A 25,601-nucleotide genomic window follows, 5' to 3' on the forward strand; every position below is an offset into this window, starting at 1 on the left:
TAAAATAAATAAGTTACAAAGATACATTGTACAACACAAGGGATACAGTCAATATTTTATAATAACTATAAGTGGAGTATAACATTTAAAAATGGTGAATACTATGTTGTACACCTGAACCTTGTATATATCTTACGTCAACCATACCTCAATTAAAAAGAATTTTTTTTTACAAAAGCATGCATAGGAGTCCAGCACATACAAAGGAACAGGTATGTCAGTCCAGGAAAAGAGTTTCAACCTACGAAGGATTTTTATGGGCGATGAAGCCAAAATTGCAGATGAAGGCCAGGTCTTAGGTGCTGGGGAGCCTTTAAATGCCAGGCTAGGGCTTTTGGATTTGGGCCTAGGGAACAACGGGTCTTCAAACTTGTTCAGAAGCAGAGCACCTGGCAGCCTCTGAGTTCTTCATGGAATTCCACAAGTGACAGATTACGCTTCACCCCAGGACAGTGTTAGTGTCAAGGAACACACGGCCATTCTCCGTCTGCAGTATGAAACCATCCCACAAGCAAGCATGCTGTGAACAAAATATGTCCTCCAATCAGACAGGATCAGTCTCTTCCAAATATTCCCATTAGCAGTTACAGGCCGTCTGTTTCCTACTCCTCAAGGCCTGTGTGCTAGCATACAAGCCCAAGTGCCATCTTTTTTCAGAAAATGTAGGAAAGAAACAACTTAAAGATGGAGAACGTTCTCAGAATTTACTTCTTCACTTCAGATTGGGAAGAGGCTTCTTATAATCTAAGGGGCCCAAGGCGATGCCACAAAGAGCAGTGTCCTCCCTGAGTCTCCATCTGACAAGAAGGGGGTGGGGACAGAAGCATCACCTGAGACCAAGCTTTGGACACACATTCAGTCCAGTCTGGTCATCTTCACATTTCCTGGGCTCTCCAGACAATGAAAGGGATGTGCGGGTGGCCCTTTCATCCATGCCCACAGTTCTAAGCAGCACAGAAAGTACCTCAGAGTGGGACCCTCGGCTTCTGCAAAGGCCAGGGGCCAGTGTGGGACATTGACAAGCCATTCTCGTGCAGGGTCCTGGAGTGAGCACAATATTCACAGTGCTGACGTGACTGACAGCCTCAGAGTGCCCCCAGATGCTGCTCTCCTCGCCTAGGGCTCACCGTCGGCCACCTTGGGCTCCTGAGGCCTCCCTGACTTCTCACCTTCAGCCTTGGAAGAAGATGAGTACCTTTGTCCCTAGGTCACCTGGCCAGGAATGGGCAGCACCCTGTGCCCAGGATGTGGGCTTCTATGAGCTGGCAGGGGCATGGAATCCTTGGAGAGTCTGTGTGTCGTGTGCCCAATGCCTGGGGGAGCTGAGAGGTCACCAGGAGCCGGATGTAGTAGCCACCAAACACTGCCAGCAGCTGCTGGGCCATTTCCTGGAAGAGGTAGGGAAAAAGAGTGAGGGCCACAGAAAAGTGTCTAAAGCATGAGGGGTACGCCCAGTGGTCCTTACACCCCTGGACCACCAGTAATGCTCACTAGGAAGAACCCGGCAAGGCCCTCACCCGGGACAGCTGCAAGATGCCTGAATCTGGTCTGGAACTCCAGCTCTCAAGCTCTGTGGAGCTCCTGCAGCCTCAGTTTCCACATCTCTGAGGTGGTAACCTAACTGCTAATAGGTGATAATAATGTGCACAAAAAAGCTAGGGAGCCTCAAAGCACTAGAGGAATTACCACTGGTTTATACCAGCCAATTGTGCACGCACACACACACACACACACACACACACACTTTTCCAGTTTCAAGTGTCTGTGATTTTGTAAAGTACATGCCATCAAGGTAATGCACTTGAAGAAAATCACCAGTAAATGGAGGCATGGTTGGGGGAATACCCCTCTGACAGCAGGATTCTTCAAGTCATACACAGCAGTACCTGCTGAATTGCTTCAGACAGTACTCCTATATTAAAAGTGCTTATCAAAACTGGATTTAGCACAAAAAGACAAATACGGTATGATTCCACTTATATGAGGCACCGAGAGCAATAAATTCATAGAGACAGAAAGTAGAATGGTGGTTTTCAGGGGCTGGGTAAGGTAAAAGAATTTGTATTTAATGGGTATGTTGTTTCAATTTGGGAAGATGAAAAAGTTCTGGAGGAGGGTGTAGTGATGGTTGCACAACAATGTGAATGCGCTTACTGCTACTGAATCGTACACTTAAAAATAGTTAAGGCGGTGAATTTTATACTATGTATATTTTACTGCAGTGAAAAAAATTAAAAAGTGAAAAAGAGGAAAAAAATTTTTTAATTGTATTTAATGCATGCTCTTAACACATTTGGTCTCTAAAGTTCCATCCACCTGTCTGGCAGTTGGGATTCCAGCAAAGATGCTCCAGTTTCTTTTGTGTGGCATGGAAGTCTTTCACAGTACTTGTGTCCAGTCTGAATGTAATGAAGTAAAGTGTGGGTTACACCCAGCCTGTTTACGTCAATACAGTTAGGGGTCAAGAATAGGCTTTTAAATCAAAAGGGCCAAATGGGAATGTCAGCTCAGCCACCCTGGGATGGACCCTGAGCAAAGTCACTTCACCTTGCTTAGCCCACTTCCTCAGCAGTAAGACAGAAAATCACAGCACCTTTCTGGTTGAGCTGGAGTGAGGACTAAAAGCACTAATGGATAGAAAGCCCAATACCTAATTCGCAATAAATGGCATCAATATCACTACCATTATCATTATTCAAAAAGCAGAAATTCCACCTAGCTCTGTAGGATCCGTGTTTCCTTGGAGTTATCCTTTGTGCTAGAAAAATGTTGAAAACGTCAAGCAGCCTACCACTTACTAACTCAGATTGGTCTTCCCGCCCATTTATTCTAAAATTGATAACATAAGAAACAAAGAACTGTGACAAGAAATTGGCCTCCTGAGAATCATAGGACTGGTTTCTGCCTTGGACTTTGCCACATTCTCCCTTGTTCTGCGAACTTGGGTGAGTCAGCTGACCTCTTGGAAGCTTACTTCACCCATCAAGGAAGAAGGGAAAATAATCTATACTTCAGAGGATATGCTAAAGAATTTTATGCATGATAAAAACCTGTGAAAATGAAAGAGGTCATTATAACTATTTCTCCGCCTTTTGCACACACTGGGTTCCTCCTGAAATATGACAGTCTGGCCCACGTTGAGACTTGGGCATTGCTTGTATTTTCCTTTGCTATTTTATAAGGGCAGCTACTTTAAAAACATGTGCACACACACTGAGACTTGATATTCATGACAGGAAATTGTATTACTATTGGTTTGAATGAATTTGAAAAAATAATTTAAAAGACCCATCATAGTTAATGAACTATTTCACATAAACCCAGACATGCATGCACAAGAAAGAACGTGATCTTATCAATCTTTTCAGCTCTTTGAAGAGATTAATATATTTATCATTTTCTCTCATAATGGTCCTATTTGCAGGTCACCCCACTCCCCATCCATGCAAAAGGGAAAGTCTGGGCTGGTTTGGACCTTTAATCCCCAAATCTATTGGCTAAAAAGAAAATGCAAGTGCTCTCCTGTATCACACCCTGCCACAGGTTGCCTGCCCCTCACTGCATGTCTCCCGGACAGTGGGTCTGTCCTCATGGTGAGAAGAGGGTTGCACAAGCTACAAACCACATTACCAGACTTCTGGTCTACTAGCTCTTGACCATACCCAACAGACAGCTTGGGTGGCAGGACCCAACAGAACTCTGGAGCAGGAGGAAATGGAATTCAACAGAGATGCATACAAGATTTAAATATCCAACTGCAATTTAAGGAGATGGATGGAGAGATGATAGATTGATTGATAGATTTAAAAATGACCCAAATATTCATCAACGTGTTCATGGTTAGGTAGGCTATGATCCATCAATATGCAACTACATATCCAGTAGAACTACACAAAAGAATACCAAGATATTTTTTAAATGGGGTGAGGGGGCACCCAATAAGTATAAAATGATTCCTCTAAGCTATCTTTTAAAGTGCTGGCGTGAGGAAAAGAATATTGAAAACTGGTAGGCTAGAAGACGTGTATGGTCCCTACCAACCCAGTAAAGGCATGTCCCCAGGAATCTAGAACTTGAGAGCCCCAGACGGGCTCTATGCAAACACCTGGTTGGGGAGGAGGGGACCTGACTGGCCCAGGTGCCTGTTACCTCCGGCTCAGCCTCAGGAATAAGCTGGCGAAGCTCGGTCTGCATGAGTGGCCTCTCCGTGGGACGAGGACTGCTGGGCAGGAGAGGAGCTTCCTCCAGCAGGTTCTCCGGCCCCTCGGCCACCGTGGGGCTCACCCCAGTCTCCATGACAACACACAGCTGGCTCAATCTGCTTCTCAGCAAGGACTGCAAAGGAAACAGAGAGGGGCTCGGTGGTGTCCTAAGTTAGGTGGATGGAGGATGCCGGGTGGTTCCCTAAGCCGCAGACCCACACAGGACGGATAGACCGTCTACAGACTCAGATGCTGACCTCAGGAGACTCTGGAGAGATCAGATCATTCCTGCAAAAGTATGGTCAGAAGCACTTTTCCTTCCATGCTCTCATCTGCTCCTCAAAGCAGCCTGGGACGTGGGAATCTTTACCCATATGTTGCAGATGAGCAAACTGGAGCTCAAAGGAATTGCCCAAAGCCACACAGGAACCAATGGGTCCGGATCAGGGCTAAGCCACGATCCTGACTTCAAAGCCAACTACAGCACTTGCGGGGGCCCGAAAATGGATCCCAGGGAAGAAGCACAGGGCTCGAGGACAGGCGAGCTGGGCTCCAAACTTAGCATCACCAACCAGCTATGCGGCTTCTCAGAGCCTCAGTTTCCTCCTCTGTGGAACTGGAGCAAACTCTCCCCGTTCCTTCTCAAAACATTCAGGATTTCAAACAAGTGAAAGTCATCTAAATATATGGTATTTTCCTCTGCCAGAATCTTTATTATTGTTGTTGTTATAAATGAAATATATTCTCACTGTTATTTATTATTATTATTATAGATAAAATTTATATTCACTGTAGAAAATGTGGAAAATGCAACTAGTTAAAAAGGAAAAGAGGACTCCCCTGGTGGCACAGTGGTTAAGAATCCGCCTGCCAATGCAGAGGACATGGGTTCGAGCCCTGGTCCAGGAAGATCCCACATGCCGCGGAGCAACTAAGCCCGTGTGCCACAACTACTGAGCCTGCGCGCTAGAGCCCGCAAGCCACAACTACTGAGCCCACGCGCCACAACTACTGAAGTCCAAGCGCCTAGAGCCCATGCTCCGCAACAAGAGAAGCCACCGCAATGAGAAGCCCGCGCACCGCAACGAAGAGTAGCCCCCGCTCGCCACAACAAAGACCCAACGCAGCCAAAAATTAAATATAAATAAATAAATAATTCTATTTAAAAAAAAATTCTTTAAAAAGGAAGAGAAAAACAGCCATAATTCCCTAGGCAAAAACAACCATGACTCCACAGAGGTATTCTTCCCTCCAAGTAACTTTCCCTTAGACACTTGTTCCAACGCTGAGGTAATGCAATCTATACAATCTAGCCTCCTGGTTTATTTTTTTGCTTTTCACTTAAGGTATCTCACCTCTTGGCTCGTCTTCATTTCTCGAACATGGTCGGACAAAAACTGCACACAGGTCTCCAGGTCGAAGTAGACAAACCAGAGCTGGGGAGAGAAGCAGCCGTGACTGCTGAGGCCAAAACCCACCCGACCTTGAACTCTCCATCTCTGAGACGGGCCTCACCTCCCGCCTCCTCACTGGAGGCGTGCCCTTCTGGGGATGACCAGGTTCATCCCGGTCCCCGGCGTGAGCATGCCATTCTGCTCTCTCCCAGAGCCCCCCCCCCCCGCACGACGGGGTCTGGTAGACAAGTGGCTTCGTGTGCAGATTTGGAAAATGTCAAACCCTGTGCCCGCTGGGGGCCCACCCGTACCCACACCCTGGGCCCCTCACCGGCTAAGAACGCGGACGGGGTGCTGAGATTGATCAATCCTCCCAGGCAGAGCCCAGCCAGGCTCAGACGCCCTGGGCCTCAACCAGCCCAGCTGTGTCCCAGACCCACTGTGGGACCTCTTTCTAGTCACTTCAGATCTCCCCATTGCCTTGGGGCCAAGAAAACAACCATGCCAGGAGGACAAGGCCCTCAGGGTCTGACCTGCCTCCCCAGGGACCTTGTCTGGGTACTGAAGGCTCGAAACAGAGGAGGCCCCATCTCTTTGCTGAATATATGTTCAATGAGGAACGTGGCTTGGACGGTCGCCGAGCTTCCCTTCCAGCCCCGCCTCGTGGAGGTTCTAGGCTGCTGGTTACCACCCAGAGAGGAGTCTCCAGAAAGAAACACTGGAGCAGAGAGGAAGGAGGGGCTGCCGACGCCATCTCCATTAGCAGACTCCGGGGGACACTGCACAGACTGGGAGAGCCCAGCCCCAAAGTGGGTCCACTGGAGAGGTCACTCCGAGACACAGTACCTGAATCACACTCTGGCAGCCTTCCACCGTGTCTGTCACCCCCAGCAGCACCCGGTGTCTCAGGAGGGCTCCGTTGGCAGCCGCCAGCCTCAGATCCGTGTTGGCGTTGGCCTGTAGGACAAACGCCAGCCCCATGGCCCAACCTCCATGCTGCTGGGGAGCTCTTGGGCCTGAGCAATAACCACACACTGTCCCTCCCCGAGGCACCACGGGACAATCCTGGTCTCCAAGACACATCCATTGTCTCCCCTATAAAACAGACTGTGGCATTGTTGGGACAATAAATTCAACAGTGTCAGAGAGCTTCGGGTGAAGCCCAGCTCTGCTACTTCCCGGCGGTGTGGCCCTGGACAAATGTGTCCCTTCTGAGTCTTGCTTTCTTCAGTTGTTGAAGAAGGATAAAAAACATCTCCGGCCCTTAGGAACATGGTGAGATTGAACTGAGATTGTGCGTGTGACGCACTTAACCCGGTGCCTGGGACACAGTCGGGGGCCACACATATCTGAAGGAGGAGGGGGTTGGAGAGCTCTGAGCATCGATTGTGGAAATAAAGCACCTATTTTCCATACTACCTAACCCAGTGACTGGCCCTCGGAGGGGGGCTCTGGGAATCCATCTCCTTCTTTTCCCACCAGAACCAACTGACGCCATGGATGACAAAGTAGGTGCTAAGCAGACCGGGTAGGAGAGGAGAGGAAGGGTGACAGGACCCAAAGCTCTAAGCAGACCGGGCAGGAGAGGAGAGGAAGGGTGACAGGACCCAAAGCTCTATAAGACCCTACAAGGACTTTCAGATGCAATTAGAAGGCAACCCAATCGAGGACAATGGTCCCCAAAACAGGAAGGACCCCTGTAGGGAGCTTCTGAATGTGTGAGAAGGCCCTTACGGTTGTCACAGGCACAGGACAGGCAATGCTGGCATTTAGGGACGAGAACCAGGGATGCTAAACACATGCCTTCCACTGTAGGCCACGTCCCATGACAGAGAATTTTGCACGTGGAAGAACTGTCCCCCAGCCTACCTGAACCCTAAATGTCCCACTGGGCACGAGCACATGTGAAAAACTCTCTTCATAATTCTCTGACTGGCCAACCTAATTCCATTTTACATATAAACCTAAAGTGTTTTGTGAATAGGTTTTAAAATACATTGAATTTTCCAGGAATGCCACACCTCGTTTATTGCATTTCGCTTTACTGCGCTTTACAGATACTGCCTTTTTTTTTTTTTTTTTACAAACTGAATGTTTGTGACATCCTGAGTCGAGCAAGTCTATTGACGCCAGTTTTCCACTAGCGTTATTTTTTAACTAAGTTATGTGCATTGCTTTTTTTTAGACATAGGGCTTTTACACACTTAATAGACTACAGTATAGTGTAAACATAACTTTTATATGCACTGGAAAGCCAAAAAATTCGTGTGACTCTCTTTACTGTGATATCCGCTTTATAGCAGTGGTCTGGAACCAAACCCACAATATCTCCAAAGTCTGCCTGTATTATAAAAATCAAGGGGTGATTATATTTTGTTTTGCCTAGAACTTTAGCAAGGGTGTTCACCCTTTCAGAAACCCCTATCACCAAGATTTCAGGTCCTGACTCCATCTCTTAACTACCTATATAACCCTGGGCAAATTAGTCACCATCTCTGCCTCCACACCCTCACGTCCAAATTGGAGATAACACCCCCTAACAATAAGGGTTAGAATAAGGATGAAATGAGTTAATACACGTAGGACACCTGGAAGAATGAACACTCGATATATGTCACCTAGTAATATCTTTATGATGACGATACTCAACTGAAAACACCATGTTTTCCACTGTACCATGTTGGCCACAAAACGAATATTTTTAGGAATTTTCAACATACCCTAGTGATGTGTTTTACTCTTTAGGGGATAAAAGACAGAGTCTTGCCTGCCTTCATAAGCCTTCTGATCTTGAAAAAGGCTAATAATGACCCAAACAAGGGGGAAACAAGGCAGTGTGTACAAATGCTGAGGCTCTCAAGGATGCTATGTGATGCGGGTAGGACACAAACAGTAAGAGTGACAATGGTCAGGAAGGGGGATCGGCATGGTCCTGAGAGATGAGGGATCCGAGGATAAAGAAGTCCTTGAGCTGAGGCTCAGAGGAAGACCTGAGCAAGGCTGTGTGACCACAGACTAGTTACTTAACCTCTCTGAGCTTTGGTTTCACCACTAGTGAAGAGTAAAGAATCATAACAGTTGATACATAGTGAGCATCTTTGTAACACCAAGTAAGATTATAAGCACGTTGCATGTATTAAGTCATTTAGTTCTCCCAACAATCCTATGAGGGAGCTAAAATTATTATCCCATTGTACAGATGAGAAAACTAAGGCCCTGAGAGGTTAAATAATAAATCACCCCAGGCTGCAGGGCTAGCAAATGGCAGAGGTACCCTGCCTCCTTGTGAGGTGGTTGTTGGGCATGGATATCAGGCCCCAAACACAGAACACATAATAAGTGCTCATTAAATGATGGTCATATGAGAAAGTAAGGATCCTGGAGGGGATCAACAAACAGTGATGACAGAAGGGCTATTATGTACCTGGGGCCTCCATGCTGCCTCTACACGTAAAGATCCAGGGTCTTGTTTGTCTCTGTGCCCTGTGCCTAGCACATCTCCTAGGCACTTGCGGAGGCTTCATAAATGCCAGCTGAATAAGGAAGAAAGGGAGGAAGGAGGCAGAGAGCCACATCAGGCATTCCCTGAACTGCCTCCCTGAAGCACCTGCCAGGTGCCAGGTATTTTGCTTGCTCCTGATAAAGCAGGGCACTTTGTTCTTCCCCCTCCCCAAGAGAAGGTTCTTGCTGCAGAAGCAGCCAGCCCCACTGATTTTTTTATAGGCCAAACACAGGGGCCATGAGAGCTTCAGCAGAGCCCAAGGGCAGCATTATTCTGTCAGCCTCATCGCAAAGCCCGACAAAGATCCTTTCAGAATGATTAAGCCATGAAGTTCCTATTTGTCCCTGTGAGCACAGGCACTAAATGGAATTCATACCCCTCAACCCTGACCACATTTCCCAACATCCCGCCCTCTCCTCCTGAGTGAGGCAAGAGTGGAGTGTTTGCTAAAGATCTCAAAGTCCAGCTCTGTGCCAGGTGCTGGGGGAGCTTCTGAAGCAGCTGGAAAGACAGCGGACGGGTGGTTGCCAGAATAAGGGTCCCCCAAGGATGTGTAAATCCTACTTCCCAGAACCTGTGAATTTATGTTACTTGGCACAGAAAAATTAAGGGTGTAGATGGAATTAATGTTGCTAATTAGCCTTAAAATGGGAAGATTGTCCCAGATTATCTAGACAGCCCAATGTAATCACAGGGGGCCTTGAAAGTAGAAGAGGGAGACAGAAGACTCAGAGTCAAGAATGCGAGAAGGACTCAACCCACCACTGCTGGCTTTGAAGATGGAGGAAGGGGCCATGAGCCGAGGAACGCAGGTGGCCTCCAGGAGCTGGAAAAGACAAGGAAACAGATTCCGCCCCTAGAGGCTCCAGAAAGGAGGCAGCCCAGCCCCGTCAAACTTTTAAACTACAGAACTGTAACACAACACATTTCTGTTGTTTTAAGCCACTACATTTATGGTTATCTGTTACAGCCACAGAACACCAATACAGTTGGGTATTGACTGAGAATGTGGCTTGGAATCTGAGCGTCCTGGCCTTGAATTCGAGCTCTGCTATTTATTAGCAGCATGACCTTGGACTACTTCTTGGGCCTTTCGGAGCCTCGGGTTCCTCACCTGCAAAATGAACGTAAAAGCCTCTATCCAGAGATTTACTGGGGGGGTTAATGAGTTGATGGATGTAAAGCATTTAGTGATGACCTACCACATATGAAGTGCTCAACAGTAACAAAAGACAGATGTTGAAGAAGCAGAAGACAATTAGCAAACCATACATTAAGCCAGGGGGTATCGATCTCCTTTGTGAATGAGATCAGGAATCAGAGGGTTCAGGCTTTGAACCTCCACTCTGCCACTCAGAGTGGGATTGGGACAAGTTACCTAAACTCCCTGATCACCCACCCACTCTCTGCCTCAGAGGTCGTTACCGGGGTTAAATGAGACACAACTGTCAACCAAGCACCAGGTAGAGTCCATCCACCTCTCCCCAGGTACCCCATGCTGTGAGGTGGGTCCAGGAAACACCCTCGCTCACAGGGCCGTGGCGAGCACCCAGGCAGAGGAGGTGCATGGAAGGGCTCAGTCGCCTCAAAGTGTCATCCTCCCCACTCCCAGACTCTCTCAAAACACAGCCTGCTTCCAGAAAAACAACCCACAGGCATCAGAGAGAAAAACAGGAAGGATTTAATCACACGTGTGATTTGATTTCTTTTAGTCACTGGGCACACGGGCCAGGGTGAATTTTCATGGTTGGGGAAATTCTTTGAAGCAGGTAAAAGAAAAATCTGACTTGGGATTATCCTGTCCACACAGCCTTTCTGGAGGGAGCATGGCTGGAGTCCCCGGATGTCTTACCTTCCTCTGGTGTCTCTCGAAAATGAGCACAAGAGTCAGGGTCAGGCTCATGGCAGCCAGGGTCACGAGCAGCACACCCACCCAGTGGTTCCCCAGGGCGAACATCTGGCTGGTGGAGTAGATGTTGGCCCATACCACCACGTAGAACACCTGCAAGAAGCCAGAGAAAGGGCACCGTCAGCAACACCAGTCCTCAAACGAAGCTGCTCCATTCCAAGGGACACCCTCTGGCCACTTCTGACGCCCTCCATGGATGCGCGAGCTCACAAGCCCAGTCAGAGACTGATGGGGGCGGGAGATTGGGGTGGTCTGTGAGAATGGGCCCTTGTTCTTTGTTCAAAAGCAAAGGGAGAGGCAAGGGGTTCGAATAGCCACTCCAAATCCTTGCTTACTCTGAATTCAAATAAAACAGAAAAGGGAGGGGGGGCTTGGGAGTGAGATAAATTTGAATCAGAAGCCCACGTTGATCCTTCAACAGCCAGGTGGCCTTAGACAAGTTGTAACAACTCTCTGGGCTTCAGTTTCCTCATCCGTAAAATGGGGATAATAATACCTACTTCACAGTGTTGTTATAAGGGTTAATAAGATAACCTATGTAACAGCCTAGCACTTCTTAGGAAATCAGTAACTGCCAGTGGCCATCCCTTCCCCTCCCAGAAGCAGGACATGGGAGTCAAGAGTGCTTTTTGACCATTTATACATACAGAGGAGTGGCAGGTCACAGTGGTTAAGAGCACAGATGCAGAAACCAGAGTGCCCGGGTTCCAACACTGGTTGTGCCATATTCTGTCTGCCTGTGTGTGTTTACGTATATATATATAGGTGTAAACATATGTTTATATGTATACACACACACATATGTGACTAGAGCTGAAATAGACCAATCTGTTGAACAGATGGGGAAACCAAGTGCCAGAGAGGAGGAAAGCCTTGACAAAGCCAGACACTGAGCCCAGAGCCTCAGTGGTGGGTCTACCGATTCCCAATCCCCCAGCTCTGGCCTTAATAAACCCTGCCTCCCATCCTCTGCATGGGGAGCTGGTTACAACTCTCCCCCATGAATCTCCTCTTACACCAAACCCAGGTCCAGGTGTACTGCTCTCTCCCAGGCAGCCCAGCCACCAGCCCCCAAACCCGTGACCCACACCAACAGGCTCCAGGGCACTGTGCCGAATTTAGCAGTGCCTCAGAGGCCCCCCTCGCTCTCACCACAGCGAAGGCCAGCCGCATAGGCCTCGAGTTGTAGATGATGTATCTTCTCACTTGGGGCTCCAAGAGGGCACTCTCAGCCAGGCTCCTGTACTGCTCAGCCGGGACCTGCTTGGCCACCCAAGGGAAAGAGACCTGTCAGCCACGGAGAACCACACCCCACTCCTTCCCACCAGCAGGGGTGTTGTGGCCAGTTCACGTGGCTATCACGTGGAAGGGGGATGAGGTGCATTCCTGGCTGCCCCCAAAGGCAGAATGGGGAGCATGGAGCACGGCGTGGCAATCACAGGGTGCAGCTTCCAGCTCAGAGAAGGACAGGCACCACTGGGGAGGTGGGACAGCTCGAGATCCAGGAGGACATCCAGGAGAGGGATCCCTGTAGCCCAAGGCTCAGCACCTCACAGCAGATCCAGGACAGCCTAATGGTTAAGGTGCAGGCCATGGAGTCAGCCAGCCATAAATAATAAAATAATAAAATTTTAAAAAATAAATAAATAAAATAAAATGATAATCAAAGTACAACTTGTAGAGGTGATAGGCATATTAAATAAGATAATACATATACAATATTTACAATAAATACAATAAATATACGTATAGTATGTAGACACATATTATCTGGACATCTTTGGGGGCCTCTGTTCTCTTACTTAGACAGATATGTGTGTCTAAGTGTATGTGTACACAAGCCCGGTGCTGGTTCCGTAGTGAACACTTGATACACAAGTGTTATTCTCAAACTGTACCATCAATAACTATTAATACAGTCCAAGATACTGAAAATTCACATCTTCCTGCCCAAACAAAAAATGTCATAGAGCAAAGGTCCTATGAGAATGGATTGCTTAAGAACACAGAATTTAATCAATAGAGATATTTAGGAACATGGTAGAACAAGATGTAAACTGTTCATCAGTTAAGAAAACCCAATCTGAAGACAACTGTTTTAAGAAAAACGTTCTTTTGTACAAAGGCTGAAAGGAAGCGTGGGAAGCAAAACCAGCTCATGTGCTGATGTGGGGCTAGTACTGTCGACTTGGAAAGTTTCCCTTTAATGGTGATAAAATGTTGTTTTAAACCATAATGCAATTCTGTTTTAAAGGAGTAAACTCTCAAGTCTTCAAGGTAAAATTAGCAATGTAGCTTCCTCAGCCATAAATAATCCTCCCTGGGCAGGGAAGATGAAGGCCTCATCATGCTGGAGGATTTGAGAAGGACAAGAACCACACCTGTGGGAACTTAATAGCAATACCACAATTTATTGAACATTTGCTATGTGCCAGGGCCAGTGCACGTGTTCCTCGAGCACTACTTCTCTTAATCCATACAAAAACCCTGTGTAATAAGTATTAATATTGCCCTCGTTTTACAGATGATGAGACTGTGGCTCAGAGAGGTTAAGTCACCTGCCTAAAGTCACCCAGGCAGTAGGCAGCTGAGCTGGATCTGCATCCAGATCTATGAACCCCCGTGAAGCCTATGCCTCGAATCACTATGCTTGAAGGTACTGCATTATCATCTAATGAATTCACGCACCCTTCCCTTTGCAGAAGCAGTTCCTTCTCCTAAAATGCCCTTCCTCCTGTCCACCCAGCAAACTCCTTTTTTTCCTTCAAGAGCCCAGGTCAAGTATCTGCTCCTCTGCAAAGCTTTTGTTAGAATGAATAAAGGAAAGCTCATTTATACTGGAGTTGGGAAGGCCAGAAGGAGGTGCTCTCATGCCCTACCACTCATTGTCATCCGCAGACTCCAAACGCGAAGAGAATCACCTTGCATCTCCAACAGGAAGAAGGTCGGTTTCTGCCTTTTACTACCTCAGCAGGAGGAAGATTTTCTCCTCGCCTGGCAATAGCCCAGCCAACCAGAGGCTGTCACAACTCAGCCAATGAAAAGCCACTACACTTGGAACCCCCAGTTTCCCCCACTGGCCTCCTTGTTTATAAGAGCTCCTCCCAACTTCTCTTTAACCTCTATAAAACAACAGTCCTTTCCTTCGTTTCTCCAGACTTGCCCAGTTTTTACTATAGCATGCCTGTCCCGAATTGCAACTTTCTGCTATTACCGAATAAACCCATTTTGCCAGTATAATAACGGGCTGCTTTAGTCTTAAGGCGGACACTTTCATAACCACTGCTCCCTGAGCTGAGTTTATCACTTTCTCCTGTGAATGTCTTCAATGTCTTGTGCATCCCTCTACTGCAGCACTTATACCATACTGTTCTGCTTTACCTGACGCATGTCTATCTCACCCACTGGGCTCTGTGAGCAGTGTGACACCAGGCACGGGGACCTAGTCACCTCTGTAGTACTCAGTGACCGCCTAAGTGGCCAGCACAGGGTGGACACCCCAAAACACACATCTGTTAAGTAAATTAATTGGAAGGAGAGGACATCTTCCTTATATTCCCTACCATGTTGAGCACAGGGTAGGTGTTTAATAAAAATGTTGTGAATAACTGGATGATAGAATAGATAGACGGACAGACAGGTGGATGGATGGATGGATGGATGGAAGAAGAAGTACTAAGGACTCCATAAAGTCAGTGCTCACCTGAATGCCCCAGGTCTGCAGTTGTTCTTCGGCGGCTCCCAGATCGAAGGAGATGGGTGCACAGGTATTGTCAATCCGGAGAACTGTGAGGACCTGGCCATTGTGGAGCTCTGAAAGCAGACCAGGAGCTTCATCGGGCTGAGCAATAAGGACTTTGGGTGAGCCCAGACCTTGACGGCATCACCTCCTCTGGCCTTCAGAACATTCTCATGGCGAGGAGGGACTTGCCATCCTCCAACTCCAATGGGAGAAGGACTGGACTTGACTGGAAAGCTCCCAGGAGACAGAACTGAGGCCGGAGGCTTTTAGGACATTATTTGAGACCATAAAAGGAAGAACTTCTGGGCTTCCCTGGTGGCGCTGTGGTTGAGAGTCCGCCTGCCGATGCAGGGGACACGAGTTCGTGTCTCGGTCTGGGAAGATCCCACATACCGCGGAGCGGCTGGGCCCGTGAGCCATGGCTGCTGAGCCTGCGCATCCGGAGTCTGTGCTCCGCAATGGGAGAGGCCACAGCAGTGAGAGGGCCGCGTACCGCAAAAAAAAAAGGAAGAACTTCTCAAGAATGTGAGCTCTGTCCACACAAAGTCTGGGAGGTAGTGGGCTCCCCCTCACAAGGGATATTTAAACAGAGATTGAACAACTAATTACACTGAGGAGATGATCCAGCAGACATTTATTCGAGGATAGCAAAGGAAGTGCAACCAAACAACTTACATCCCTGGTGGGCTCGGAGTCTAAGTAAGAGGTAACAATGTGGTAGGCACAACAGTGAACCCCCAAGGATGTCCCCACCCTAACCCCCAGAACCTGTGAATACGTTATCTTACATGGCAAAGGAGAATGGGGGTTGCAGGTGAACTTAATGGTATTAATCAGCTGGCCTGAAATAGGGAGATTACCCTAGATTATCTGGGTGGGCCCACTGTAATCACAAGGATCCTCAAAAGTGGAAGAGAGGGAATTCCCTGGCGGTCCAGTGGTTAGGACTCCACGCTTTCACTGCTGAGGGCACAGGTTCGATCCCTGGTTAGGGAACTAAGATCCCGCATGCCACTCAGCGCAGCAAAAAAAAAAAAAAAAAAAAAAAAAAGAAGTGGAAGAGGGAGGCAGCAGAAGAGCCAGGAGGGATGTGACTACGGAAGAAAGGTACAGAGAGATGGAACATTACTGGCTTTAAAATGGCGGAAGGGGACTTCCCTGGTGGTCCAATAGTTAAGAATCCGCCTTCCAATGCAGGCGACACGGGTTCGATCCCTGGTCGGGGAACTAAGATCCCACATGCCACGGGGCAACTAAGCCCAAGTGCTCTAGAGCCCGCGCGCCACGACTAGAGAGAAGCCCGTGTGCCGCCCGCACGCCGCAACTAAAACCCGACACAGCCAAGTAAATAAATAAATATAAAATTTAAATGGCGGAAGGCTTCAGCAGCCAAGGACTGTGGGTGGCCTTTAGATGCTGGAAAAGAAAAGGAAACAGATTCTCCGCTGGAGCTTCCTAAAGGAATGCAGCCTTGCTGACCAGGGCTGTCAGGCTGTGAGCCGACAGTCTGGCCAGTGTCAGACTTCTAACCTACAGAACTGTAAGAGAAGAACTGCATTTGCTAAGCCACTGTTAGTGGCACCTGCTACAACAGTCACAGAAAACTAATCCGCTGACTTACGGGCAAGCCCTCCCCAGTGTCTCTGCACTCGCTCAACAATTTAAATCATATATCGAGTGAAGTCATACCTCAAAAACACACATCATCTCAGGCTTGTCACAATGGCTATCAAATTTATTCGAGGATGCCCTGCAGGGCTGCAATGAAGCCAGACCAGAAGACCCGAGGGAGGCCAGCTACAGTGAAATCCCCTCGGGTCCAGGGAGGAAGGGCAGCAGAAAGAAGCCAAACCAACTTCCCTTCTGAGTAGAGAAACTCTGAACAGAAGGACCGAGATCTCCTTCCATCACGTATGAGGCCCAGGGAGCCACCAGAGAGCAGCCAGGGCAGCTGCTGCGTAGTCCAGCCCTGAGATTCTAGGATCCCAGCGTTCAGCCACGCAGGGCTGGGAGCTGAATATTTCAGCACGTTTTCTGTAGCTGTTGCTCAGAAAAGGAGGCAGGACTGAAGGGATTAAACCATGAACATGTTACCTGCTGGCTCAGGGTCCAGCTCGGGGTTAATCCCTGAGTCTTAAAGCAAAATGACTAGCTCTACCTCCCTGGGAATCCCTGGCCCACCCAAACGCTCCTCTAACCCCTCACCCCATCCATCCCTGGGCCCTGCCACCTGGGCCAACGAAATCTCTCCCAGCTCCGTGCACCCCTTGGTATCTTCACCACAACCCTAGGCCAGGCTCCCTTCACCTCTCCCTGTACCTGCCGTAGTCTCCTAACTGGTTTCTCCAACCTGCTCTTCCTCTTACGATGCATTCACACAGCAGCCAGAGCACAGATCAGATTAATACAAATTCTCTGAGTAAAACTTTCAAGAGCCTCCCAGTCCTCTGGCAAAAACCAACCTCCTTACCAAGCTGCCCCGGCCCTTCGAAGAACTAGCCTCCTGCCAAGCTCACCTTGAAGCCTCAGCCTCACTCTGTGTCTTGCCACCCCAGCCTCCTTAGCCCCTTGGACATGTAGTGTTCTCTCCCGCCCCAGGGCCTTTGTGCATGCTTTTCCGGCTCTCTCCCTAGAACACATCCACCTAGCCTCACTCCATTATATCCAAGTCATCATTTGTGTTCCAGCTCATTAATCCCTTGCCCAGGAAGTCTTCCCTGACATTCTAAACTCGTAGCAGATCAAATCTGTCTGATAAACCTGCCCATAACTACATGCTCTCCTCCTTTATGCTTATCAAAGATGAGCACATGTGTATGCAATTACTTGATTAAAGTGCACTGTCTCCATCAGACTATATACTCCCACATTGGTTTTGCACATCACTGAATCCCCTGAGCTGGGTTCAGTGCCAGGTGTACAGTAGGCACTAAATAAATGCTTCCTGTGTAAATGAGGTGGGGAGAGCACAAGCTAGATGCTTTGGGGCTCAAACGGTGACTCAGCCTCTCACTAACAGAGCACCTTGAGGAAACAGTTTAATCCCTGGCCATCCGCTTAGAGGATGATTATATCCACCGCGGAGGATTTTGCAAATAATTAAGATGATGAAAATTAAGCGCTTGGTGCAAAATGGGTACTGAATGACTGGCTGCTACTGTTGTCATAATTTAAAAGCCAGCTTGTCAAAGCTCCTAAGTTACCATAAAGGCACACCAGTTTAGCTGTGTTGGTTTTTACCTTCCCACACCTTGTTCCAGAAAGGATTTAAGGTGGCTTCATAAAATAAAATATGAAAAGATAAAATTAGATTTAAAAATAAGCAAATGAGGGAAAACAGACAAAAAGAAGATCAAGACCAAAATAAAATAGAACAATAAAATGCGATAAGAATAGCTACCAGGGACTGATCCCATCCTATGCACCAGGCACGGGCTTAGGCTCACAGTCGTGATTCCATTTAATCCTCTAAGACTCCTAGAAGGTGGAAAACCATTACAATGGAAAAGGAAACTGAACCTCGGAAAGGAGAACCAGCTTGCCTGGTGGTACCAGGGGAAATGAAAGTAAGAAGAGAAGAAGTGAAGAGAAAGGGTAGCATACAAAATGCAGGCAGTCATGCTGTGTGGAGCCTCAGACTAGCCCTCCACTGCACAGCACAGAGCAGAAAACACACACTGAGCTGGATCCCAGGCATGGAGGTTGTGAACCACTCCCCTAGCCTGGCTCTTTGCACTATGAGGACAGTGTTTGCCTGAGCAATGTGAGGACTTTTCATAGTGTCTCTGTTTCCCTTTCAAACCATGAGTTCCTGGATTCTTGGTAATAATCTCTCTCATCTGCTCCTCAACGTGAGAACTGCAAGTCCTCCACTTAGAAATACTTGTTTTTACACCTAGGCTAAGAAAAAGGATCTAAAAAGCTACCAAAGAAGCGTGTTGTGTGTGTGTGTGTGTGTGTGTGTGTGTGTGTGTGTGTGTGTACAGGGAACTATTTCCTATAAAGGGGCAAGAACTGGCTTGCCAAAAACCAGTAGAGCTATATCTTCAAAGAGCTGAAGGTAAATTATTCCATTCCATTTCATTCTACTGGTATGTGTGTATGTGAACTGCTTTCCTAATAACAGTAGTCATAAAAGGAACCCTTGTTTTTAAGTTTTAAATCGTCTAAGAAACAAGCCACAATGCAAAATGCCATCTCCCCTTGCCTATGCCCAGCCACTCATTCATTCATTCATTCAACAAAATACTTATTGAGCATCTACTATGAGCAAAGGGCTTCCCTGGTGGTGCAGTGGTTAAAAATCCGCCTGCCAATGCAGGGGACACGGGTTCGAGCCCTGGTCTGGGAAGATCCCACATGCCGCGGAGCAACTAAGCCCGTGCGCCACAACTACTGAGCCAGCGCTCCAGAACCCGTGAGCCACAACTCCTGAAGCCCGGGTGCCAAAAACCCGTGCTCTGCAACAAGAGAAGCCACTGCAATGAGAAGGCCGCACACTGCAACAAAGAGTAGCCTCCGCTCACCGCAGCTAGAGAAAGCCTGCACACAGCAACAAAGGCCCAATGCCGTGAAAAATAAATAAATAATAATAAAATTTTAAAAATAATAATACTATGGGCCAAGCCATGTGCTAAGTACTATAGACACAGTGATGAACAAAGCAAAACAGGGACCCTGCACTCGTGGAGCTTACATTCTAGTGAGGAAACTGGACATTCAACACTTTATTACACAGGTAATTATTTAATTACAGACTGGTAATTGCTATAGGGAGAAACAGGAATATATCAGAGGGTCCTGGCTTAGGCTGGGCCATCAGGAGAGGATTCCCCATGGAAGGGATATCTGAACTTAGCTCTGAAGGATGGATGGAAATTAAGCAGGGAAAAGGAGGCAGGGAAAGGGCACAACACACAGCAGGGACAGCAGGTGCAAAGGTCCTGGGGCAGGGCAGCATGGCAGGAACAGAGAACAGGGGCAGCAAGAGCCATTTAGGCAGGCCTGGCAAGCTGGAGAATGATAGATCTTCATGCTAAGCCTAATGGGAAACACTGAAACAGAAAGCGATTTGGTTGGCTGTGCATTTTAAAAAATCTCTCTGAGACACCATGCAGAGAACAGAAGAGGCAAGGAGGAAAGGTGCTAGGAAGCTACAGCAGGGATCCTGGCAGAGGGCAATCTAAGGAGTTGGTGACAGAGAGAAGAGGTAGAAATGACAGAAAGTGGCCTGGAAACACATCCCCAAATGCCCACCCTTATCTAAAGACACTTTTGTGCCCCTCTGCTCCCCTCCCCTCAATCATACTATGTGAGTCCAGTTCAGCATCCTGGGGGGATAGGGGAGGAAGGAATTAAGGGTCATGATCCTACCTTGCCCCCAGCCAGGAGGGCTCCCGCCAGGCAGGGCGCTCCACCCAGGGGAGGAGGTGGGCAAGGGGCCAGCCGCCCCGCCGGGGTCCATCTGCGGTTCACACGCCATAGCAGAGCCAGCAGAATTTCTGCTTCCCCTTCTCAGAGCTGTGGTGCATCCTGGAGCAGCCAGCTCAGCTTCGCCTGCCTTCAGAAAACAACATCACGAGAAAGAACTTCAGGGCTGGTCCTGGGCAGGCCAAGCTCCTCAGGCTCTCAAGGCCAAAGCCATCACCAGACCAGTGAGAGCCACCCAGAGTCTTCCCTTGGACTGTGAACTTGCCGATCGTGCTGAGGAACGTTCTCAGAGGGAGTGAGGGGCAAGGGCTAAGCCCTTCAAGGCCTGGCTGAGACCTCCTCTGCTCTGGGATCTTCTCCAGCTCAGACACATCGAGGGGCCCACAGAGAACTCACGAGCTGACCAGGCCCCACTCCCAGGCATCTGGGATTTCCCTTCCTGACTGAGTACAGGATAGGTATATTCATCACGGGGAGCCGTGTTTATACAAAGCAGCAAAATGTTATGAAAAGGAAAGAGCAAGGATTTTAGCACCAAAAGACCCAGATTTGAACCTTCACTCAGCCCTCACATGCTCTGGGTCATTCACTGTCAGGTACTTAACTCCCTGAGCCGTTCTGACCTCATCTGTAAAATGGGTTCAGGGAGGCCTATCTGGCATAGCTGCTGTGGGGGTAACACAAGGAAACTTAAGTATGGCATCCAGTGCCCTGCTCATCATAAGGCCCATTTCCTCACAGGTTTTTCCCATTTAACAGGGTCAAAGATGTGACATGACCTGCCCAAGGTGGGATGGCTGGGAGCTGCGGAGACAGGAGATGGACCAGGCTACCCAGCTGCAGAATACAAGCCCCTCATGCCCATGCACCTGAACCTCAGCACCCAGGTCTGGCTATCACTGAGCCTCCTCCTTAAACCGCCTTAAAAAAGACTGGGTCGGGCTTCCCTGGTGGCGCAGTGGTTGAGAGTCCGCCTGCCGATGCAGGGGACACGGGTTTGTGCCCCAGTCTGGGAAGATCCCACATGACGCGGAGCGGCTGGGCCCGTGAGCCATGGCCGCTGGACCTGCGCGTCCGGAGCCTGTGCTCCGCAACGGGAGAGGCCACAACAGTGAGAGGCCCGCATACCACCAAAAAAAAAAAAAAAAAAAAAAAAAAAAAACTGGGTAGACGGAGACTGCATTTTCCAGGTGTGATCTAGTAACAAGCTCCAGTTGGCATCTGAACTGCCAAGCTGTGGGATGGCAGGGACCACCTCCCCGTACCTAGCCCAAGCCTGGCGCACAGCAGGCACTCCCAAATATCACTGAGTACCGGTCAGTCATATCACCCCTTACTTCCTCCTTCTTATCTTGTACCCCCCAAGAGGCATGAAAGCAACAACAGCCCAAGGATGTCTGCCCTGCACCTGGCAATAACTGAGGCCCTTTGCTGCCTCACCTGATTATATCCTAGGCCCAGGAGACAAACAGAATCCTTGGATCCATTTTCCAGACCAGGAACCCAGGGACATTATAGCTAGGAACCTGCTGCCCGGAGAAGCTGTACTGGAATCTCAGAAAGGTCCTTGAGCCCACCCTCCCTCCTCCAGGCAGGAGGGACCACCCACAAGCTGGGGCTGCACAGACATCCTTCCAGACTGCATGGAAGGTTCATTAGCTGCAAAATCCCACAACTAGACATTGTCTTTGGGAAGAAGAAATCCCAGCACCCCAGTTGGCCCAATTAGCCTCCACAAAGTCCCAACCAGGAGAATTCATTCACCTGAAGGGCATTTAGCATAATGGATAAAAGCAACCTGCACAGTCCTGCCACTTCCCACGTGTACGACCTGGAGCAAGTGACTTGTATCTGCCTCAGTTTCTACACATGTAAATGGGAATAATGTAATGAGGCTGTTGTGAGGTTTAAAGAATTCATACCTGAATCACTCGAGAGCAGCACGGGGCAAAAAGGAATATAGCAATCATTATTTTTACTCCACAGACACTGCCTAAGAACCTTCTAGTGCCAGGCCCTGTGCTTTCTAAACTATAAAACCAGAAATAAAATCTTAAGTCCCTGTTCAGCCCTCCCTGCTGGGTACCACCATCTGGTGGGAAAGAGAAACTCAGAGAAAGAGAAATAACAAACAGACAATGACCAAAGAAGGCAGTCAGAGGGAGCCGGCAGCGCCTTGGAATGAGGGAAGAGTGTTTCAGGAGGCTTCTTGGAGCAGGGAAAGAGGCTCCTGGCTTGGCAAAGGTAGAGCAAGAGAAGGGGCTACCAAGTAGGGAGAGGTACAAACCAGAGGCCAGGATGGGCCCAATCAGGGCAGCCTCTGCACTCACCCTGCAGCTCCTCATCCAACCTGGAGGCTGCAGAGGGCACGAGGGCTGTTGGCAAGACTGGCCAAGGGCAGGTGCTGACCCATCACCCATCAGTGTATCCTGACCTGCCACCCCACTCAGCCCTGCACTAGCCCTAGGGGACAAGGGAGGGAGGGAGAGGCACCAGGGGTGGAGTCAGAGCCAGGGAGCGAGCACAGCCCTGAGGTTCCTGTAACTAACGGGTCATCCACTCCCCAGCTTCCTTAACTCCCACTGCTGATTCCACTTAACCAGACCTTCCAGTTATCCATCTTTTTGAGCTGAGTGGCAAGCCTCTGCAAAGGAAGATATCCTAAAAGTCCTGCTGAGCAAAGGTCTCCATTTCTGCAGACACTGAGTGCCCAGCTTCCCCAGGAGGCCCTGTGCCTCACTGAGGGGTGTGCATGTGTGCCTTCGTGTGTGTTGGGGGAGAAGGGGACTCCTACAGTTTTCACAAGTCAGGTTTCATTTTGTTAAACTGGAAAGTCCCAACAAGGGACCACAGAGGGTCTGTCACAGTAGTTTTGCGGTGGAAAAGCCTTGAGAGACAATGGCTCCAAGCTCTCCACTTTCCACATGAGAAAATTAAGACCCAGAAACGAAAGTGAACTCTCCAAGGTCAAGGAGCCAGGTGGGGGATGGAGCCACAACGGAACCGAGCTCATTCGGGCAAGGGATGCTCCGCCGCATCTGGCCTTGGCCTTGGGCAGCTGAGTCTAGCTTCAGGTTCTGCCCTCAAGTCTCCTCCCGGGTCTGCTGCCTCTGGGCCTCCCTCACCCTGAAATCACTCCCACTGTCCCAAGCCCACCGGCTCCCAGGAGCCGCCCGAGAGCAGCTCCCACGCACGACAGAGGGAAATGGGGCCCAAAGGCGCAGGAAGAACGCGGACGCGGCCCGCGGCGCCCACCCCAGACCAGGACACGGGAGCCCAGCGGCAGCACGGGACCCGCGCGCCTCAAATCAGGGCTCGCGGCCGCCCGCGCCCGGGCCCGCGCGCAAACACAGGGGGCGCGCCCCGGGCCCGCGCACACTCACCCGTCCGCGCCGCCGTCGCCGCCTCACCGCCGCCCGGGGGTCCCGGGGACGCCGAAGGTCGGGCGGCGCCGCCGCCCCACAACGCCGCAGCCTCGGGGCACCTCTGCCCGCGCTCCGCCCGCCGCCCGCGCCGCGCGCCGCCCTCCTGGGTCCCGCCCCCGGGCCGGGGCGGCCCCGCGCGGTCACCCCACCGGGAGGAGCCGCCCGCCGGGCTCGCCTCGGGGCCCAGAGGGAAGCCGGCTCCCGGACCAGCTTCGGAACCGAGCTGGGAGCTGCCTTTCATAAGCCGGGCTCCCTCCCGGGACGCCGGGAAGCGCCTCGGCGCTCGCCGACCACGCACGTCGCTTCTGGGGCGCGGGGGCGAGGGGGGTCTCCGCGCCCCGGACGGAAAGAGTTCCAACCCCCCTCGGAGCCTCCGTCTCCCCGTCGTGAGAGCAGCGGCTTGCCTCTGAGGTCCAGCCCATGTCTGACAGTCACGGGACCCGGTGGATGAAGAAATATTTGGACCAGAAATTTCTTAGGGACTTGTTTTTTAATGAAAAGTTATATGTGCACTGTGTTAACAGCATCGGTTTGGGGATCAGGCTCCCTGAGCTCTAAGCCAGGTGTCTCCGATTTTTTAGGTCATCTTCGCTATAGTGTTTAACCTCTCTGTGCCTTAGTTTTCTGTAAACAACAGATGATACTGTTTCATGGGATTGTGTAAAGCTCTAATCAGATAATTGGTGTGAAGTGTACACAACTGCAGGACACATGATGGCCGCTCACTAGACGTTGGCTGCCACCCCCAGCACCATCACTCGAGACTTCAGGGGTGTCTACAGTGACAACTAACCCCTTCCCTGAGAAAAGCACTAACCTTGCGTACATTTCCATAGAAAGGTATAGACAGATGTGTACACTGTGCATTTCCACAAAAGGGAACCTGTTCTATTCTGTTGGACACCCTGCTTTTTCATTCAGCAAAGTTCCTTGGCATTCACCTCATGCCAGAACACTCCTCTCTGTCTGGTTTCTTTTTAAGGGGTGCGCACACACCTCCATGTATTGTAATAGGAAGGCTTTCTTTCCTTTGCCTCTCTCCGCTCGTGGACATGTAAGGGGAATTCCCACTCTTGCTCGCAGGCCTTGCTGGGATGGTCACAGCCACAGTGCCGGGTACATGCCACAGGCTGCCTATCTACAAGTGGACTTGCCGAGTCAGAATATGGGTGCAATTTTAATTTAGGCAGATATAGCTGTCTTCATGCTCTGCCAGAGGCAGAGGTGGAGTGCTTGGGGACGCGAGCAGAGCAGTGATTGAGGAATAAGCAGCTGATGCTGCCCAGGCAGGATCCTCATTCATCAGACAAGTGAGCATCCAGGAAGCAGGCTACTAAAAATTAGTTTATTCATCAAAAGATCGACAGGGAGTGCCTGCCGAGTGCCAGCCATTGTTCTGGGTACCACTGAGCAAGACACACAAGATCTCTATTTAGTTTGCCTAATTTCCCAAAACACAACCTGGGGGCATGCGAGCAAGATTCATGGGCTGTTGGAGTTCTCCTACCTGCTGACTGGATGTTGAAAGGGATCCTGGGACAGGTGTGTGAACTGGTGACCATCTAAATTCTGCCTCCCTGGCTTCCCTGGTGGCGCAGTGGTTGAGAGTCTGCCTGCTAGTGCAGGGGACACGGGTTCAAGCCCTGGTGTGGGAGGATCCCACATGCCGCGGAGCAACTAGGCCCGTGAGCCACAGCTGCTGAGCCTGCGTGTCTGGAGCCTGTGCTCCGCAACGAGAGAGGCCGCGAAAGTGGGAGGCCCGCGCACCGTGATGAAGAGTGGCCCCCGCTTGCCACACCTGGAGAGGGCCCTCGCACAGAAACGAAGACCCAACACAGCAAAAATAAATAAATTAAAATAGGTTTAAATTTTTTTTAAATAATAAATAAATAAATAAATTCTGCCTCCCCAGCAAGGCCTACCTCCTACATGAAGCCAGATGTCATACTCCTGCCCTTTCAGCTGAGCTACCTTCACTCTGCATTCTCACTGCCTGT

General features: G+C 49.6%; 1 protein-coding gene across 2 annotated transcripts; it reads right to left on the reverse strand.

The window, feature by feature from the left end:
* On the reverse strand, positions 1-23,634 carry TMEM268 (transmembrane protein 268). 2 transcript variants are annotated; one of them, XM_082842041.1, is made up of 9 exons: positions 23,563-23,634; positions 20,123-20,309; positions 14,711-14,820; positions 12,160-12,267; positions 10,951-11,100; positions 6,443-6,553; positions 5,558-5,638; positions 4,150-4,335; positions 1-1,388 (listed from the first exon to the last, which is right to left on the reverse strand). In XM_082842041.1, exons 2-9 carry the CDS (start codon positions 20,229-20,231, stop codon positions 1,209-1,211), a joined length of 1,035 nt encoding a protein of 344 aa, XP_082698167.1. In that variant the 5' UTR covers positions 20,232-20,309; positions 23,563-23,634; the 3' UTR covers positions 1-1,208. The 2 variants fall into 2 exon arrangements, with proteins under 2 accessions (XP_082698167.1, XP_082698166.1); XM_082842040.1 differs by lacking the exon at positions 23,563-23,634 and adding an exon at positions 22,510-23,160.
* Positions 23,635-25,601: the final 1,967 nt, after the last annotated feature.

The sequence above is a fragment of the Leucopleurus acutus genome (assembly GCF_964270905.1).
Source record: "Leucopleurus acutus genome assembly, chromosome: 7".
Taxonomy (NCBI): Eukaryota; Metazoa; Chordata; class Mammalia; order Artiodactyla; family Delphinidae; genus Leucopleurus; species Leucopleurus acutus.

Bases quoted from the DNA above. Each gene is read 5' to 3' on its own strand.
- TMEM268 (XM_082842040.1), bottom strand. From the start codon at position 22,599: ATGGGTGATGGGTCAGCACCTGCCCTTGGCCAGTCTTGCCAACAGCCC. The intron at 14,821-20,122 runs GTAGGATCATGA...GTCTGCTTTCAG, and splicing joins CCCTCCTGGCTGGGGGCAAG to AGCTCCACAATGGCCAGGTC. The intron at 4,336-5,557 runs GTGAGATACCTT...TTTCCTTTGCAG, and splicing joins AAATGAAGACGAGCCAAGAG to TCCTTGCTGAGAAGCAGATT.